This window comes from Chionomys nivalis, chromosome 2 (genome assembly GCF_950005125.1).
Source record: "Chionomys nivalis chromosome 2, mChiNiv1.1, whole genome shotgun sequence".
Taxonomy (NCBI): Eukaryota; Metazoa; Chordata; class Mammalia; order Rodentia; family Cricetidae; genus Chionomys; species Chionomys nivalis.
The window spans coordinates 75,759,932-75,780,441 of record NC_080087.1 but is presented as its reverse complement, the minus strand read 5'-3'; the positions used below and the strand labels follow the sequence as shown (position 1 = coordinate 75,780,441).

Genomic DNA, 20,510 nt, shown 5'->3' with positions numbered 1-20,510 from the left:
AGCACCAAGCTACTTCAAGAGGAAGATGAGCATCAAAAAAGCTCCTTATGAAGTTGGTTAGCCATTTGGGCAAGAAACTGCTCTTGCTTGGACTGCTTAACTGGATATGTTGTACCCACAAAGAAATGACTATTGAACTTGTCTAAAGGTGAGATGATCCTTTGGGGCTCCTGCTTTATGAAAGAGTCAGCAAGACATTATACAGGATACAGAAGAAAGTGACTGGCAAACTTCCAATATAGGCAGACCTGTCATTGAAATTTCCTGCTTCATGAAAAAGTCTGCTGGATACTATGAGCCTGTATGCTGAAGATGGATGCCCCAACAATACAGAAAAACTTTGGGTAGCTATCCAGTCAGCGAGATGTCTCTGCCAATTTTAGAGTTTTGGAAGTTGCTTACAATACACTTCCTGTTTTCTTAGGTAATATTATATCCTTATGGAGTCTTTTATGGAGTTGAAGAATAGATAGCTAGTTATAGCTATAGTTTTCCTTAGTTATGATAAATGATAAAGTAAATAGAAATATTGTAACTGTAATTCTTGCTTGAAACCTGTTATATGTAATTTCACTATGTTAAAGTTAGAAACTTCCTTTTTATTTAAACAGAAAAGGGGAGGTGATGTGAGAGTCCCCTCTGTGTGTTGCTTGTACTGGTTAATGAATAAAGAAACTGCCTTGACTTAATAGGGAAAAACTTAGATAGGCAGAGAAGATGGAAAAACTGAATGCTGGGAGAAAGAAGGGCAGAGGAAAGAGACACCATGGAGCCACAAGAGACTGACATGCCCAAATCTTTCCCGGTAAGCCACTGCCATGTGGCGATATACAGATTAATAGAAATTGGTTAAATCAAGATGTTAGAAATAGCCAATAAGAGGCTAGAGATAATGGGCCAGTCAGTGAATTAATTAATACAATTTCTGTGTGGTTATTTCAGGGCCAAGCTAGCTAGGAGGCCAGGAAGAACAAGCAGGCCTTCTTCTTACAACACTTATGTATAGTATCATATCACCTGGAGAAAGCAAAGGTTTGACTTCTTCCTTTCCAATTTGAATCCCTTTGATCTCCTTTTGTTGTTTTATTGCTCTAACCAGAGCATATCAACTATGTTTGAAGAGATATGGAGTGAGTGGGCAGTCTCATCTTGTTCCTGATTTTAGTGGAATCATTTTTAATTTCTCTCCATTTGATGTTGGCTGTGGCTTTCTGTATATTGCTTTTATTATGTTTAGATAAGCTCCTTGTATCCATGATCTCTCTAAGACCTTCATCATGAAGGGGTGTTGGATTTTGTCAAATGCATTTTCAGCATCTAATGAGATGATCATCTGTTTTTTTTTCTTTTAGTTTATTTATATGATGGATTACATTGATAGATTTTTTTCTATGTTGAGCCATCCCTGCATCTCTAGTGTGAAGTTGACTTGATTATGGTGAATAATTTTTTTGATGTGTTCTTAGATTCGGTTTGCCAGTATTTTATTGAGTATTTTTGCATCTAGGTTTATGAGTGAGATTGGTCTGTAATAATACTCTTTCTTGGTAGAGTCTTTGTGTGGTTTTGTTATAAGCATAGCTGTAGCCTTATAAAAAGAGTTTAGCAATGACCCTTCTATTTCTATCATGTGGAACACTTTGAGGAGTGTAGGTATTAATTCTTCTTCGAAGTTCTGGTAGAATTCTCCACTAAAACCATCCATCTCTGGGCTTTTTTTGATTTGGAGGCTTTTGATGACAACTTCTATTTCCTTGCAGTTTATAGGTCAATTTAAATTGTTTACCTGGTCTTGATTTAACTTTTGTATATAGTATCTATCTAGGAAATTGTTCATTTCTTCTACATTTTACAATTTTGTGGCATATAGGTTTTTGTAGTATGACCTAATGATTTTTTTTTTAATTTTCTCAGTGTCTGTTCTTATGGCCCCCTTTTTATTTCTGATTTTGTTAATTTGGATGTTCTCTCTCTGTCTTTTGATTAGTTTGGATAAGGGTTTGTCTATCTTGTCGATTTTTCTCAAAGAACCAGCTCTTTGTTTCACTGATTCTTTATATTGTTTTCTTTGTTTCTATTTTATTAATTTTAGCCCTCAATTTGATTATTTCCTGTCTTCTACTCCTCCTGGGTGGAGTCTGTTTCTTTTTCTTCTAGAGCTTTCAGATGTGCTGTTAAGTCACTGATGTGAGCTTTCTCCACTTTTCTTTATGTGTGCACTTAGTGCTATGAACTTTCCTCTTAACTGATTTTGTAGTATCCCATAGGTTTGCCATGTAGTCAGACTGATAAATATATTAAATATTGCCAAAGAACCTTCATCTAGTAACTGATGAAAACAAAGTCAGAGATCCACAGCAGAACACTGGGCTGAGCTCCCAAAATCCAGTTGAAGAGTGGGAGGAGTGAGAATATGAGCAAAGAGGTAAAGACCATGATGGGGACACCCACTGAAACAGTTTACCAGCCAGACAGGGAAGGAACCAGCATATGTCCAAACTAGTCCCTGCAAATGTGGGTTACAGTTGTATGGCTGGGGTAGACAGAGGGGCCACTGGCAGTGACACCAGAATTTATTCCTACTGCTTGTACTGACTTTCTGGGAACCTATTCTTTTTGGATTAATACTTTGCTCAGCCTAGATATATTCCCAAACAATGTGCCTTACCCTCTCTGAGGAGTGAATGGGGGGTGGGTTAGAGGGTAGGTTCAAGGAATGGAAGAGGAGGGGATGGGAACTGGGATTGGTATATAAAATAAAAACAATAGTTTGTTTTCTTTTTAAAAAACGAAATTAAAAGAAAAGTAAATATTGCTTTTAGAATTTTCTATATGCTTGTTGTATTTATAGCATATTCATTTCTCAATTTTACCCTCTACCTTCTGTGACTTCCGCACTCTTTTGAACTCATACCCCTTCTGCAAATACTATTAATATACATATATTTATATAAAATTTATGAATATATGAATACAATATGCTGGGTGTATTTAGTGTGTATATGTTTATGGCTGACAATTTGAGATTAGGTAATCTATCAGAGGCTATCTTATGAAGAATATTGGTTTTCCCTTTCTCAGCATTCATTAATTACTATAACCCTTTACATATGGATGGAGCCATGGGAGATTTCCTCATCAATGCTAGCATTCAAGTTGAGGCTATCATCATTTAATCTTGTTTAGGCAGGAATATACTTGAAAATTCTTGGGTACAGCTTCCACATCATATGCAGAAGACATAATCTTACAGTAGACTGCTGGTCCTTAGTCTCTTAAAATTTTTCCACTTCAACTTTTGAGATTATCCCTGATTGTAAACAATGGGATTGTGATCCAGTTAAAGTATTGGGGCTAGAAATCCTGTTATATTTGTTGTTCTAAATAGTTGGACAAATTTTGGTATTTTTTTGCTGGTCTCCACCTATGCAACTAGAGGCTATTGACAACTGTGTGAGACACACATATCTGTATGTACAGGGATGTGCTTAAATTTACCTAGAAATTATACTAGTTTAGGAAAGTGGCCACACTATGTATCCTTCTAAGGTCCATTACCGTACTAGACAAATGTAGCTGTCAAGCATTCCAATATTAGAAATGATTTCCCTCCTATCAAGCACATCTTAAGCCTATTAGGAAGGTGTCTGTTACCTCCAAGCAATAAGTTCCTCTCTAGCATCTTACGGATATCTTCAAATGCTGTCTTTTGCTGAGGTTTATAGACATCACAACTGAGTAGGACTACTGACTCAAAATAACTGAAAAGAGAGTTTACAGAGTGTGGGAGAATGTTTTCCAGTTATACAGCTGACAGAGTATCAATATATAGAATACTTTTAAAATAATTTTTAAAAACCCAAAGATAGAGGAAAATAAGCAGAGCCTGGCATGGTTGCTAATCACAGTACTTAGGAGGCAGAGAAAGGAAGATCTCTGTGAGTTTGAGGGCAGTCTGGACAATATAGTGATATTCAGGACAGGTGAGGCTATATCTAGATTGTCTCAAAAATCTAAAATAAAAGGAAAGAGAAGAGAGATAAAGTAGAGAAAGAGAGAGATAGGAATAAAAGAGATAGGAGAGAAAAGAGAGGGGAAAAGAAAATAAACAATTGAGTTTTAGAATGTGCCATTGATCTGAACAGAGAATTCTCAAAAGAAAAAAAACAAAAATTAGTAAGAACTATTTCCAGAAGTGTTCATCATCCTCAGCTACTTGAGAAGTACTGTGATTAGCAGCCATATTGAGATTTCATATTACCCCCATAAGAATAGCTAGTAGCCTACAACAAATGAAATGCTGATTAGGATATAGAGAAAGAGGAGTCCTTATGTGTGGTTCCAAATTGGTGTAATATCTTTTAGAAATCAGGCTGTAGAATACTGCCAAAACTAAAAACAAATCTACCACATGACCAAATTACACCAATTTTGCATTGGCTCAAAGCAGGTGATGGCCTACTCTAAAGGTACCTGCTCAGCCATGTTCATTGCTTCTTTATTCACAAAAGCTAAGAAATGGAACCAACTGAAATGGCCTTCAACTGGGGTACAAAAATATGATATATATATATATATATATATATATATATATATATATACAATAAAATAATTTTCTGAGTGTTGATTCTGTGTTCTTATGTTGCCACTTAGGGAGCAGTAGGAGACCTACAATTTATATCTGTGGCGACAAGAGGAATGGCAACCAGACTTAAATTCTGTGAAATGGCCAGACACTTGGGCACAAGTACATTGCAGAGCTAGCCATCATGATCTCTGTTATTCCAGGCAGTGTAGAGTGAATCTAGGAAGAGTTGTTTTTATAATTTCTGGTAATTCCTTTCCAGAGACAGAAATATTATATATCTAGAGGATGGGAAGACCTTCCAAAATAAGATAGAAAAATTCTAGTAGTGTATCATTTGAATTTTGATAAGTAAATCTTGCCTGAAGACCAGAGGCAAAGCTAAAGCCACTAGAGGTCAGGCAAAGGTGATACACAACTTTAACCTGAGAATTTGGGAGAGAGAGTCAGATGTCTCTCTGTGAGTACAAGGCCACCCTGAGCTACACAAGATAAATGCAGAAAAATCAAACCCAGGTGGTCATGTCTCACACCTCTAATCCCAGGCTAGAATTCTTATCATTGGCTCATCCATGGAGAACACTGAACTTTCCCTCTCCCAGAACTCATTAATTACCTGGAGATGTTTGTTTATGTAGGAGTAGAGATTCTTGAGATTTTTTCATGTATTTCATTTTCTGGCATGTCAATTGGTGCTGTCATTTTTTATGCCTATTTATGCAGTGTTATGGTTTAATTTTTTGGGGTGTTGCTTCCTTGTAACGTATAGCGACATAATTTTACAGTGAACAGAAGGTCTTCTGCAGTATTTTCAGTCCTCTTCTGAGATGTGACTTGAACATCAAACAAAGGGGTTGTGTTATAGATAAATCAGGTAGGACTGGACAGTATCTATCTTAGTTAGGATTTTGTTGTTGTGAGAGACACCGAGATCATAGCAAATCTTATTAAGGAAAACAGTTAATCAGGGATTGCTTACCATTTCAAAATTTTAATCTATTACTATGATGGCAAAAAAATCATTACTTGAAGGCAAGCATGCTGCTGGAGAAGGTGCTGGGAGTTCCACATCTAGAATTTCAGGCAGCAGAATGAGACTGTGTGCCACTGTGAGAGTAGTTTGACAATACGAGACTTCAAAGTCTATCTTCATAGAGACAAACTTACTTTAATAAGACCACACTGACCTAAACAAGGCCCCATCTTCTAGTAGTGCAGATCCTTATGGGCCAAACATTCAAACATGTAAATCTATGGGGGACATTCCTATACATACCACCAAGCATCTATTGTTCACTGCATTTAGATTGTTTTGGATTTCTTTGGTAGCCTCAGTCTTTGCAAAAATAGGCATCTTTAATGTAGGGCTAGAGCTACACTTGTCTCTGGGAATAAGGATGTGCATTTAGAATAAACATAGAAATTAAACTGGTTTAGGAATCTGGCCATTATAGATATCCTTTAAGATCCATCAAATCATTATCCATCTACAATTGTTTGCAGTTCAGTACTAATGATTATCCTTCTTTGAAGCAGCCTGACAAACAATTAGACAGTTTTTGGTTACTTCCAAGAGATAACTGATACTCTTGTGTATTTAGGGATATCTTGTCATGTTGGTCATTGCTGTAGTTTATAGGAATCATAACTGGGTAGGACAATTGATGGTTTTCCTCTGTTACCCACTTACATAGAATCTTCAAGTACTATAAGGTCTAGTCCTCAGAGAAAAAGTTTCTGCATGAGATCACCTTTCACAGGAACTACATGAATTGGTAGCAGGTCCCCTGCCTGTATTTTATAATTATTATCAGAGTATTTTTCTGAGACTCCCAACTCTAAGAACAAGTGAGTCTCTTGTATCTGCTTTTAGGATTCATATGCTCACTTAGGGATGCAGGGTGCAACATCTATACCATATCTTTTGTTTTATTTTATTACATTTTATTTTGTCATTTTTTGTTATCTCGTAAAGGCCTATTCTTCTCTAATGAGAGAAAGAAATGGAGTGGATCCCATGGTACAGATGTGGGTAAGAACTGGGAACTGTTGAGAAAGGAGAAACTATAAACAGAATATATTTTATGAGTAAAGAATCTATTTTCAATAAAAGAAAAAAGTTTATTTTTCAAAGTGATTAATAGAATTGACAATCTTTAATTGGATTAACTTTGTTTTTAGAAGAGTAACATTAACACTAGAAGTGAAATTTGAGAACTTGTCAGTTATTCAGATTACTAAAATTTCCCTGACTACTCGACAGTGATGGGGGTAATTGTAGAATGATTTAGATAAAACAGACAAATGCCGAGAATCCCAGAACCGACAAAGATCGAAGCATGAAGAAACACAAAATGGATTCCATGAATAACTCATAAGCCTGAATTAATAAAGACATTTGAAAAAAGTGAATTTTTTAATGATTAAAACAAACCAGGGATAGAACAGAGGCCAGTTCATGAGGGGCACACATGTAAAACCACTGCCAACTCAGTACTCAATGGGAACACTGATATCTTTTCCTCTAAGACCAGGATAGACACAAGGATACTGCAGTGGCCACTATTCTTCAGCATTCCCTGAGATATCCTAGGAAGAACAAAAGAGTAACACAAATAAATAAATTTGGTGAGTTGATTGCCTGGAAAGTAGATTTGCAGATGAAATGGCCTTATTTATTGAAAATCCTAAAGATTCTACAGAAGTTTCTGGAACTGGCAAACAAACACACCCATCTTAACTCTACTACTGTAAACTACTATTGCACACAACCCATTAGAAGTCCAGTTTTATCAAATGCATAGGTAAACAAAGTAACAAGGAAGACTCAAGTGGGACACATGTATCACCCCAGGAAGAAGAATAGGAAAGATTTTGTGGATGGATGGGAGAAAAGGGGGAATAGGAAGAGGACAAACAGGAAGGGGAAGGTGGGATGAAAGGAAAGAGTATTTGGAGTAATGACTGGAATGGTGGGACTTTGTAGAGCAATGTGGAGGCCTACTATGATGGAAAATCCCTAGGATCTACATGAACAACCCTAGTAAAAACTCCTTGTAGTGAGGGATAGGTATCCTGAACCAGTCATCTTCTGCCATCAAAGATTTCTATTTCTAGTAGTGTGAGTGAGATCAAAATCCAGCCATAAAATATTCAACCTACAATCTGTCCTTCCTGAAATATATACTGGGGTAATGGTGGAACAGAACTTGTGGGAGTGGCCAACAAATGACCTGCCAAAATTAGAGCCCAGGCCTTGAGAGGAAGCACAGACCTGACACTGTCTGGATGGCCAGGAACCAGAGGCTGGACAGACCAGAAATTCAGGAAAGAACCAAAGATGACTGGAAACACATTTAAATGAAAATATTGCTAATGATATTCTGTTACACTACTAGATCTACTAGATCAGTCTTCACCCTAAAATTCATCAGAAAGATATGATCCAGTAACATATGGGAACAGATGCAGAGACAGCCAGCCAAACACTTGGTAGGACCAGGCAAACCCCACACATGGAACACAGAAACAATTAAGCAGGGCTTATAGGGAATCAAGAGACTGAAGTAATAATCACAGACCCTCTATAGGCTTGAGTTACAGCCTCTGCATATAAGTATGGTTTTATATATATATATATATATATATATATATATATATATATATATATACATATGCTTGTGCAACTCTTAACAGCAGAAGCAGAGGACACCTCTGACTTTTGCCTGCCCTTAGGACGCTTTTCTTCTTATTGGGTTATTTCTCTCAGATCTAATTTGAGGGACTGTGGCAAGTCTTATATAACTTTCTGGGTAATATTCTGGTAGATGTCCCTGAGAGGTCTGCTGATTTTTTGAAGGGGAACAGAACATGAGTGAATCTGGTGTAAGGAGAAGTAAGGTTGAGGAAGGTGAGGGAGGGAAAACTGTGGATAACTGTAATATATGAGAAGAGGTAAAAAGGAAAGAAATACATATTAACCGAAAAAAAGAATCATGTGCAAGGACCCACTGTGAATGCCTCTTTCAGGATGAAAACAGTATGATCTGCCATTACACAAAGACACTTACATTTGTGCATCAAACAAAGAGTGGGTCAAAGCTATTTAGAAACCAGCTATGTCGTAAGAGAAACACGAGCAGATCCTTATCCTGCCATTCTTCCTCACTACACATGGATTAATGGTGTGCATGCAGCATTGGGCTTAATGTGAATTAGGTAAATAGGGGGTGTATTTGAGTATATCAGAGGATGTTTTCTCAATGCAAACAAGAAACCATTTTCCCAGCAGACTCAGAGCATCCAAAAGTTTGAGGGGCCCTGTAGCTAGTTCCCATGAATTCTGAGGTATCACTATATATTTCAACTACAACCTAAGCTCCTAAGGCCTTTAAATTTTTGTTTTCTATATTGATATCTTTATTTTCTTTTTAAGACTGCCTCACTTTAAATCCCGGCCTTCCCTTGTACACACGTGTATCCAGGGATTATAGGTGTGAGTCACCATGCTGGCTGTACCTGAGTAGTACTTAACCACTTTCACCGCATAACTTTTCTCCATTTTGTACCCCATTGATAAAGTAATAGCCCCACTCTGCTGTAGGATGAGAGGAAAGGTCACGTACTCATCATGACCAGGAGACTGGGGGACTGGTCTTTGAACTGAATCGGTTGGAGACCTCACACTGATAAAGTCCAGCATCCTCCCTCGTGACAGGATCTATTCTGAGTCCACACTTTGTTGGGGACAGAGTCATCCTCTCTGTGAGCTCCAGATTCTTCTTATTGAAGATCCAACGGATGGAGACATCAGTGTCGGGAGAAATGCAGGTGAAGATCACAGATCTCTGTCCTGTGACTGTACTGTCAGTGACTTGCACAAAGGGCTGTGTTACATTCTCTGTGAAAAAACAAAGGAAGGTGCCAAATGTCAGAAGTTCAAAGAGTTTGACCAGGCTCACTGAAATTCATACTTTATAAAGTATGAATTTATAAAGGTTTCGTGGGGGGGGGAATTCGGAGTTGTGACTATAGGCATATCTTGTGCTTCAGGTCTGCCACCCAGGGACTGTGCTAATTTAGTGGCTGTTTCCTGTAGAACAGTTTTCCTGTAATATGATACACAGTGCGGGATTATTGCCATGTCCATGAGGTAAGCTTAGCTACGAGCAATGAACTTGGGATGGGGAGTTGCTGACATCAGCACCATCTGTTCTATTTAACTGCAGAAGAAAATTCCCTAGTCTGGACCCATCAGGAGAAGGAAGAATCTGGAGTAACTGACTTCTGTTTCTTCTCTTGCTGCTTTGACATTTCTGTGAAATTTCACAAGCCCATCAGAACAATAGGCTAATGGAACAGACAAATGCCCACTGAACCTCAGGAGAAGGAGATACACAGGAGACCTATGTAACTACAACTGTCATGGCAGTACACAATTGATTCTAAACTCTATGGGACAATCAGTCTCTTGACTTGGGCAATAAGTAAAGTCTTGTTCCCTGTCAGCTCTGACAGGAAATCTAACAAACATAAATAAACACTTACAAAATGGTTCTCCATATCACATTGAATCCAGCCAGGGCAGTTTTGTATTCAGGGCTGCCTAGTTGTCTCTGACAGAAAATCTAAACAAACAGTTACAAAATAAAAAAAAAAAAAAAAAACAAAAAAAAAACAAACAAACAAAAAAAAAACTCCCCAATGTCATACTGTATCCAACTCAGGCAAAGTTTTAGAATCAGGGATTCATGGTGCTCTCTGTGAGGACCCCATGACTTCACCAGCCTGGGCCTGCATTGACTCCCATGGAGTCTTTCTGGGACATGTGCATGGTGAGAGCTCCAAGGATCTGGGCTGTAGCTGATATCCTGATGTTAAGTTTACCCAGAACAGTTCCTCCTCTCTGCAAGTAAACAGAGGTTCTGATTTATTACTATTCATCTACTCAATATGTGTCCTGTGGAGAGACCCAAACCCTAGTGGAGGGCACAATGCAGTGGGGGAGAAAGCAGGAACAGCCCAATCCTGACAGTTTGGTATATGAAGTAGGATAAGCCACACCCAGAAGTTGGAGACCATAGAAAGTCACTTACTCTTCACATAAAATTCCACATATGCACTTTCAATTTTGGAAGCTTTGTTTAAAACTGCTAGTGTGTACATTCCTGCATCTTCCTCAGTGACATCCTGGAGCATCAGGGATCCATTTTCATACACCATCTCTTGTCTTCTGTGTGCAGGTTCCCAGGTGATGGAATTATTGGCTCTGCTGTACTCTACAATTTTGTGAAACTGGGTCCTAGATATTGATTTGTACCAGGAAAAGGCTTTTGCATCTTCTGGAAGATTATGAACTTGTAGAAGCACACCTTTCCCTTCAGCAGCATACCGAGGCACTGACTGGATCATGAGTTGGGAAGAAGTGAGAACATTACAGAACAGTGAAACGGAGCCTGGAAGTGAAAAGAGAAAAAAGCCATCATGTAGGGATCATTGTGCTTGGTGAAAAGATTCTGACCTCTATTTTGAGCAAATGGATTCATTCTATCAAGTCTTCATTATGGGCCTGTGTGGTGGCTGGGAACAGTCTGATCTTCAAAGCAGGCATAGACCTTTAAAGGTCTTGGGAACTAGGCTGGCAGGTTTTAAGTCAACTTGACACAACCTATGGTCATTTTTCAAAACAAGTTTTTAGTTGAAAATGCTATCACCTGATTGGGCAAACTATAGTATATTTTTTATATTGGGGTTGATACAAAAGGATTCAGACCAATTCAGGCAGTTCCTAGCCCTGGGCTAGGAGTCCTGTGTCATACAAGAGAGCAGATTTAACAAATATGAAGACCAAGCCAACAGGAAGCATAGTTTTTAGAGGAGATATAAGTAGAGCACTGGAAAAAGGCTCCCCTAGATCATTTTGTTTTGCCTTGGAAATATGACAGGATTCAGGGCTCCCTCGAGTAGAGCCCCAGGAGACTGTACTGACTCTGACATCTTAAGTTGAATTACTTTTCAACAAGACCTTTTTTGATGCAGGTAGAGTCAGAAGATGAAAACTGATCTATGGCCATTTGTCTCTAACAGTGTATTCTGCATTAAATGCTCAAACCTCCACATGGAGACACTGTGCTAAGGGAAGGAAGACTAGACCAGCCATGACAGTATAGTGTGTCTAAACCCACCCAACACTGAACAATCACAGAAAATCACTCACTGTCGACCTGAAGTTGCACCCGTGCTTCTTCACTTCTCATATCTGCCCTCAAAATTTGTAGGGTGTATAATCCGTGGTCTTTCTGAGTGACACCATGAAGCAGCAGGGATCCATCACTGTACAATGTCTTTCTGCCACCATATGCAGGTCCCCACACAGTTGACTTACTGCCTAGTGTATACTGGGCAACCACAATGTTCTCGGACACAGTCATTCCTTTAAACCAGACAAAGCTTACAATATTCTCTGGAGGATTGTGAACAAGTAGAAGAATACTTCTCCCTTCAGCAACTCTGGATGGCAATGATTCAATGGTGGGCTGGGAAGAGGTAGCAAGGCGCCCACACTTCCAAAGGAAAGCTAGAAGGAAAGAAAGAGATCCATTTAAATAATGTTTGTACTTAACTAAGATGAGGCCCTGTGTCTTTTGCAACTCTGTCTGTTGCTCAGCCTAGATTTGTGGGTGAGCATCTCCATGTCTTACTTGGTAGAGGTCAGCACATGGTCTTTATGTTCTCAGTGTCCCCACACTTGTTATGTTTGGTATATGACTCTTTCTTTAACCATCAACATTGCCCCTGCTCAATGCCATCAGATCCCTGCTCACATTTGCAAATGATTGGAATTGGGGTGATGCCTGCCCAACTTCTTCCTCTATAGACTTTAAGTCTTTCCTCTCTGACTTTTGGTTTTTTTTTCCTATTCATCTTGAGGTTACAGCTAATTTCATCTGTGTAAACATTCTAACTTTCTTTATTTCAAGTACGCCCAAACTGCGACATCATAAGAACCATGAATTGTCTTCAATTAAAAAAAAAAAAGATGCCTAGAAAAAAACTCCTATATGTGTGGAGATGAATGAATGATGTCTCAAGATTCTGTATGCCCATGGATTCATTTAAGAAATTCACAGATTTAGAAATACAATATTGGTTCATTCCATTTCTTCGATTTTTCACACGTTTACATATTATAATTGTTTGTGAGTAGTATAAGGGCTTGTCTAGTATGTGTTAGTGGGTCCAGAACACAGTACTTAAGTGAATGTCAAAAGATTTCTGTTCATTGGTCTCAGATTGTCAGACAACAAAGAAGATGCTTATATCCATTGTAAAAAGTCAATGTTCCACATCAGCTTGATTTATTTTGGCCATCATGTTGAGAGCACCAGTCTTCAAAATATTGTGGTCATGCTTACTAACTTCATGCAAGAATAATGTATCCCCCACCTTACTGTTTCACATTCATTGAGAGCACCCTACTGCTCAGCCTCTCCCTCACTCTGTATCTTCAGCCCTACAAACACTGAGACTCATCTCATGTTCTCGTACCACTCGGGAGACTACAGACAGTATGATGTTCAGTCCTCTCCTTTCATGCACTGTCAAATCCTGGTCTTCTCATCTGTGAATGAAAGTTTCTAAGATGTGATACAGCCTTTGCAGAGGAGTACAGAGGGGGCCACCATTGTCTGAGTATGTTGATCTGTCATCTCTCTGAGGAACCTCTGCTCCACAACATCTTCCAGTCTCTGCTGCTCTTCCCTCATGAGAGTTGAGCCTCTCCCCAGGAAGGAGCACCTCCCAGAGTCCCATGGCCTGTAAATGGGTCTATGTTTAAAAAACTGATTTGCATCTCCAGTTTCAGTCCTGCCTCATGCTCCTATCCCATTCTCTCTTTATGTTTCTGTCCTCTAGAACACAAAATGGTAACCAAGGGCAATGACCATCCATTGGCAAAAGATAATAGCTGTTGACTATGGAACTGCATTCTGTTTGTCCTGGCCTAAGTTAATCAGCACCAAAAAGGGAAAATATGTACAACCAACCTAGCTGAGCATCCAGTCTGCCCTGTGTTTACATTGCTCTGAATACAAGGAATTTACTCTCAACAAGAATGTGACAAAACTACCTTTGAGACTCCAAAGGGACTTGTGAGTGATGTTTGTGGAAAAGAACAAAACTGTTCTCACTGGAGTCACCATCAGACTGGGTTCTGACAGAGTTTAAAGGCCCAGGATGTATCATGACTTTCACATCTTGGGTGTTTAAGAGTAATTGACATGATTCCTGGAAAATGACTGTGCAAGATTTTCAAGGCAATGCTCCCACTTCCTCTGTTTGCTGAGCTTTGTAGTGGATTTGCCCCTGTGCTTCATAGTCTTTCTAAGAGGTCTTTGACCTCTGTCTAGTGCATTTCCCTTGGATACCATGGATTTTCCAAAGGAAACATATAATGGGAAACAGAACATGGTCTCCTGGCAGTGTGGCAGACATATTAAGCAGTAAGTAGGTCTGAGAACAATGTGACCATGATTTACAGGCCTGAAAAAACAGGAATGGAACCAGGCTGCTAGGTAAGTTCCTGGTTCGAACAAATACGTTACTGCAGTTCATTGTGTGTCCTGGTAATATCACTGGTGAACCGCAGCTCATGTCTTGGAAGCTGTCAGATCAACAGAGCTTGTAGCCATTTGACTACAGGAGAAAATCCCTTGAGTTGAACCCAAAGTAGAAGCACTTACAGGAGAACCTGTATCCTTGGTCCCTCTCCTTGGGGACAATGACTTTCATGTGAAAGAAATCTCATATGTCCAACAGGACAGTTAGTTAACACGTGAATAGTTATGTCCCCCTTCTTAAGAAAATTGCCAAGAAATTTAGACTAATCAAGACTCTCATGATAGTGTACTGTATGATTGCATATATCACAAGACTGATAACTAATGATCACTGTTTGATCAGGAGGTCAAAATTCAACACTTATAAAATGCTGTTCATGGATACATGGAGTTGAGTCTGGGTCAGAGCTCTGGAGACAGGGCAGACTCTTACTCACAGCTCAATAAGGATCCCATCTTTTTCTCTATCAGGCCCAATATTCACTCCCTCCAGGACTTTTCTGAAGGAAAAATTCCTAGTATGAACCTCTAGAGTCTAGATACAGGTTAATATCATTGGATGAGTTATATATCATGCATCCACCTGTGTTCAAGATGACATCAAATGGAGGATTCTAATTTATTTGCCTTTGTTCTATAATATATGTGTCCTGCAGTAAATGCTCAAATCACAACATGGGAAACAATGCATAGGAAAAGTAGGCACAAACACACACACACACACACACACACACAGAGAGAGAGAGAGAGAGAGAGAGAGAGAGAGAGAGACTCCTATATGTGTCCAGTGAAATGAACCTCACCTAGCTCACATAGTTCACAATAAATTACTTACCATGCACGTGGAGGTACATAGATGTTGTTGATGCAATTTTTTCACTTCTATTATAGGTTCGTAGGGTATAGATTCCTGTGTCTTTCTGGGTGACATTTTCTATCAGCAGAGATCCATTGCTATAAATTGTCTCTCTACTACTGTGCACAGGCCCTGGTGCACTTAAATTGTTGTGCAGTGTATATACTGCAATTCTTCGCATCATATTTGTTAGCCCTTTGAACCAGGCAAAGGCTATAAGATTCTCTGGCAGATTGTGGACAAGCAAGAGAACATTTTCTCCTTCAACCACTTGGCGTGGCAGTGACTCAGTGGTCACATGGGCAGTAGTGGGTATGTACCAGAAGCTTAAAATGGAGGCTAGAAGGGAATTGAGAAAAATCACCAATTAACCAGGTGTGATCAGCATTTAGCTTTGGTGTGTGACTATGGGTGTTCCCACCTTCCTTTGCAGACAAGAGCAACATGACTTCCGATGGCTCAAAGTGTCTAAGAGTGTTAGTAAATTCTCTTAGGAATTCTCTGCCTAGATGGCTGCCTGGTCACCCCTGTCGGTGTCCCATATATCTCCTCACATAGAGTATTTGGTGTGAGGAGTAATGCCTCTCTGAACTCATGATCTGGAGAGTCCTCTCTTTCTGATTTTTAACTCTGTTTTCTTTGTGATTCTAGTAAAGCCATGACTTCATCTTTTGGATAAACTGGCATCAGGTAAACTAGAACCAGAACTTTTTGTTTCTTAGTTCATTTTGTTTTGGTTTTGGTTTTGGTTTTAGTTTTGGCTTTTTGAGACAGGATATCTCTGTATAACCTTGCTTGTCCTGAAACTTACTCTGTAGACTAAGGTATACTTGAACTCACAGAGACCACCTGTGTCTGCCTCCCAAGTGCTGGTATTAAAGGCTTTAGACACCATCGCCAATTAGATTTGGGATTTGTAAGGCCAGGAGAAATTAGAATTTATTAGTAGGTTCAGTTCCCTGAAAAGACTCAGGCACAAGTGAATAAATGAAAAAGGGAAGGAGGGAAAGAGAAATGTGTCTCCATGGATTTCTCTTTATAGTTCCTAGGTTTGGAGGTTATGACAATAATTATATCCAACTGTGAAATAAATACCTTTAGATTTACTTATGTAAATATGTGTGTATTTGTAAAGCTGGTGTCTCTGTGTGTACATATGTAGAGATATGCCACAAATCTATGTGGAGCACACGTACCAGAGTGTACACGTGTGGGTGCATGCCACAATGCCTATGTGGAGGACAGAATAGATTCTGCAGGAGTCTGTTCTCTCCATCTACTGCTTGGGAGCTGAGGATTGGTTTCAGATTGTCATATCTTTCCACACTAAGACATCTTTCTAGCCCTCCCCAGTTTAACTTCTATTTGGAGGGTCATGCTGACATGGTTGTGGAAGAACTGTCTTCACAACATTAGAGCCAATGTAATTCACAGTTAATATGGAGTGTTTGAGGCTTTTCTCATACCATCATCAATTCCTCTCTCCTGAGAACTTCACTGTGCTGAGCCTCTGTCCCTCACTGTACCTTCTGCACCATAACTGCAATCAAAAACATGAGTCTCCTCTCAAGATCCTTTTCTCTTTATGAGACTTTGACCTGCCTCTGAGTTCCCCTCCCAACAAACTCAGAGAGTGGGTATCCTTACCTGTGAGAAGAAGCCCCTTCCATGGTATACACCCCCTGTGGAGAAGCACAGAGAACTCCTCCATCAATCTTCTCACTTCTTGTTCTGCCTCTGAGGAGAAAAGTCTAGGGTCCAACACAGAACTCAGGCTCTGCTGTTCTTCCTCCCTGGTCTAAGATTTTTCTTAGACAGGAACACTTCCCAGAATCCAATGGATTGTGAGAGGTAGGGTTTGAGTCCCTGCTACTCTCAGTGCTGTCTTGCATCCTTCTCAACTCCCGTTTGTGTTCCTCCTCCAAGCAACACACAGGACAATTCAGATAAGAATCCCCATGCTCTTAGAGAAAAATGGATCACCCCAGGCCTGACATCTGCTGTGTCTTTGCCTTAGGTCTTTCAGTACCAAACAGCCTCTATCATGCCTATGTGCCTTTGTGTCACAGAGATACAGTTGAACCCCCAGTCTAACCTGTGTTTACTAAATCCCTGCAAGAAGTTGACAGAATCTTTCTGACATGTGAAAAGTGACCCACTGAGTGATGACTAGGAATGTTGATCAATGGTTTATCACTATTGGCACCAGTCAAATTAATGAACTAGGACAGAGGCCCAGGAACAGAAGTATGAGGAATTTTATGTTCTCAGCCTTGGGGAAGAGATGACCTGTGTGTCCTTGAAAGGACTATGGATTCCATCTTCTTATGGAGGGTTTCAGGACAACATTCTAGCGCTATGTGTTAGGTATATACTTGTCCTTTCTGGTCACATTTGCCGTTTCCTAGATGACTCCCTGGTGGCAATCTTGTATTCCCCTACAAGAGATGCAAGGAAGGAGGAGATCTTCATGGTCCCCATGCAGGAAGGAGTTCTCACACAAAGGAAGTAACCAGTAGGTCAGAGCAGGGTCTAGTGAGCTAACTCAGTGTTAGTAGGGACAAAGAAGAAAAGCATTCTGCTAGGTCATGGCTCAGTGAAACAGTTTCCAGAGCAATGAGCATGTACACTGCTATCAACCCCTAGAGATCACTGAGAGAGTTGCAATCTCATGTCTAGGGCTACCAAAGGCATGGTCTAGAATCCAAATGTCAACTTCTCTGATACATTCGGCACAGGTGGGTTGCAGGACCTGTCATCCAGATCACTGTACACTTTAGTACACCTAATTCATCCTACTGTAGGATTGGTTAAGACAACATTTTATATTTGTCCTGGAAAGCCCTGAACTAAAGTTGGAAGCAGTATGAATCCAGAGGAAGGGCATTCTCAGGAGTCCTTTTCTAGGAAATTGCAGAGTAAAGTCCTCAGACATTTCTCTTGAGATTAAAAGGACAGAACAGAGTCAGGAATGGTGATAAATGTCTTTAATCCCATCACTCAGGAAAAGGCATGTTGATCTCTTATATACAGCCCAGTCTGGCCTATGTAACAAGTTCCAGGACAGCTGGGGTTACCAGAGAAATTCTGCCTCGTAATAAAAAGGAGAGGACACTAAGTTATGGGATACACATGCGCTTCCTGGCCAATCCTACCATTTCTCTTTTTAATATTTTATTGATTTTATTGAGCTATACATTTTTCTCTGCTCCCCTCTCTTCCTCTCCACTCTGCTTCTACTCTCTCCATTGGCCTGCATGCTCCAAATTTACTCAGGATATCTTGTCTTTTTCTACTTTTAGACATAAACCAAAGAAAGCCAGCCTACTATTCACAATCCCAGAGAAAGGACCAAGACAACAATGAAAACCCTAAGAGAGACATACATGGACCTACCACTTCATTATCCAGAACGTGTTGAGTACAAATCAAATTGTTTCAAATAAATGTGTCTTCCCTATACACTGTTCTATGTTTCTTTCATTTCCTGTCATGAAAATACCATAAAATGAGCAGTTTAGAAGAGAGATTAGAGTCCATTTCCCTACTGAGGCTGTGTCACATTGTGTCACTGAAGGAAGTCAAGGCAGAGAACATAGTCTTTTCTGGCTCATTTGCAGGCTCAGACTATGGCTCACCCTTAGCTAGTTTCTTATACAACCAGGGACCACCTGCCTAGACTCTCCTGCATCAATTATTAAGACAACCATTCACAGAAATATATAGCCTGACCTAACTTGGTTGAGATTTTGTGTTCTTTTTTTTTTTTTTAAAGTAACTATCACAAATCAGGAATACTTCTTTTTTTTTTTTTTGAAAAAAATTTTACGCCTCCTCCCCACCTCCTATTTCCCTTCCCCTCCTCCCATTCCTCTTCTCCTCCCTCTCCAGTCCGAAGAGCAGTCAGGGTTCCCTGCCCTGTGGAAAGTCCAAGGTCCTCCCCCCTCCATCCAGGTCTAGGAAGGTGGACATCCAAACTGGCTAGGCTCCCACAAAGCCAGAACATGAAGTAGGATCAAAATCCTGTTGTATTATTATTTATTTTGGCACCCTGACAACAGTTTCCTCTCCAACATCTCCTTCCTGTTCCTCTGCCTACTTCTCCCATCCGTTGATCCACCTGTCTGTTTTTATACTAATACAATACAATTTTTATTACTATAGCTCTATAGTAGATCTTGAAATTAGGGGTGGTGTTACCTCATGTAGTTCCTTTATTATACAGGATTGTTTTAGCTTTCTTGGGTTTCTTTGTTTTTCCCTAAGGAGTTGAACATTGTTTTTGAAACTTTGTAAAGAATTGTGTTAGAATTTTGATGGGAATTATATTGAATCTATAGATTGCTTTTGGTAAGATGGCTGTTTTTACAATGTTAACCCTACTGATCCATGAGCATGGGAGACCTTTCCATATTCTGATATTTTTTCCAAAGACTTGAGGTTATTGTTATAAAGGTCTTTCATATGCTTGGTGTCTTATGGTTTATATTTCTGTGAAGAGAAACCATAATTATCATTACTCATATAAAGGAACATATTTATTTGAGTTGGCTTATTTAGAATTTCAGATGTTCCACTATTGACATTATGGAGAAGAGCATGGCAGTGTGCAGACAGATAAAGAGCTTGAGAATTAACTGAGATTCCTATATCATCCGGATAACAGGAAATGATATGTCAGATAACAGAAAATGGTATGTCTGTCACAAAAGCAAATGTTGAGCCAAAGGAACCTCAAAGCCTACTCCCACAGTAACACACCTACTTCAATGAGACCACAACTCCAAATAGTGCCACTCTCTTTGGATGGCATTATCTTTCAAACCACCACATTGGGTTAGAGTTACACTAAGATCAATTTTACTGTTTGTAGAAACTGTGAAGGATGTTTTATCACTGATTTTTTTCCCTCAACCCATTACCATTTGGATATAGGAAGATTACTGATTTTTATTTATTTATTTATTTTGTTGAAAAAATTTCCACCTGCTCCCCGCCTCCCATTTCCCTCCCCCTCCCCCCACTTTATTCCCCCTCCCTCTCCAGTCTGATGAACAGACCGGATTCCCTGCTCTGTGGGAAGTCCAAGGTCCTTCCCCCTCCATCCAAGTCCAGGAACGTGAGCATCCAAACAGTCTAGGCTCCCACAACGCCAGTTCATGCATTAGGATCGAAACCTAGTGCCATTGTCCTTGGCTTCTCATCAGCCTTCATTGTCAGCCATGTTCAGAGAGTCCACTTTAATCCCATGCTTATTCAGTCCAGCTGGCCTTGGTGAGCTCCCAATAGATCAGCCCCACTGTCACAGTGGGTGGGTGCACTCCTCGTGCTCCTGACTTCCTTGCTCATGTTCTCCCTCCTTCTGCTCCTCATTTGGACCTTGGGAGCTCAGTCTGGTGCTCCAGTGTGGGTCTCTGTCTCTATCTCCATATGACAAAAGCATTTGTTCAAC

At 39.8% G+C, this 20,510-nt stretch overlaps 1 protein-coding gene across 1 annotated transcript; it reads right to left on the bottom strand.

Annotated features, from left to right (window-relative positions):
• Nucleotides 1-9,213: 9,213 nt before the first annotated feature.
• On the bottom strand, nt 9,214-16,769 carry LOC130868662 (pregnancy-specific glycoprotein 22-like). The gene is made up of 5 exons (XM_057760806.1): nt 16,706-16,769; nt 15,038-15,397; nt 11,802-12,161; nt 10,681-11,040; nt 9,214-9,485 (listed from the first exon to the last, which is right to left on the bottom strand). Exons 1-5 carry the CDS (start codon nt 16,767-16,769, stop codon nt 9,214-9,216), a joined length of 1,416 nt encoding a protein of 471 aa, XP_057616789.1.
• Between the last annotated feature and the right edge of the window lie 3,741 nt (nt 16,770-20,510).

Coding starts and splice junctions, on each gene's coding strand:
- LOC130868662 (XM_057760806.1), bottom strand. CDS start 16,769: ATGGAGGAGTTCTCTGTGCTTCTCCACAGGGGGTGTATACCATGGAAG. Junction 12,162..15,037: donor TATGTACCTCCACGTGCATG/GTAAGTAATTTA, acceptor CTTTCCTTCTAG/CTTTCCTTTGGAAGTGTGGG. Junction 11,041..11,801: donor GGTGCAACTTCAGGTCGACA/GTGAGTGATTTT, acceptor TTTCACTTCCAG/GCTCCGTTTCACTGTTCTGT.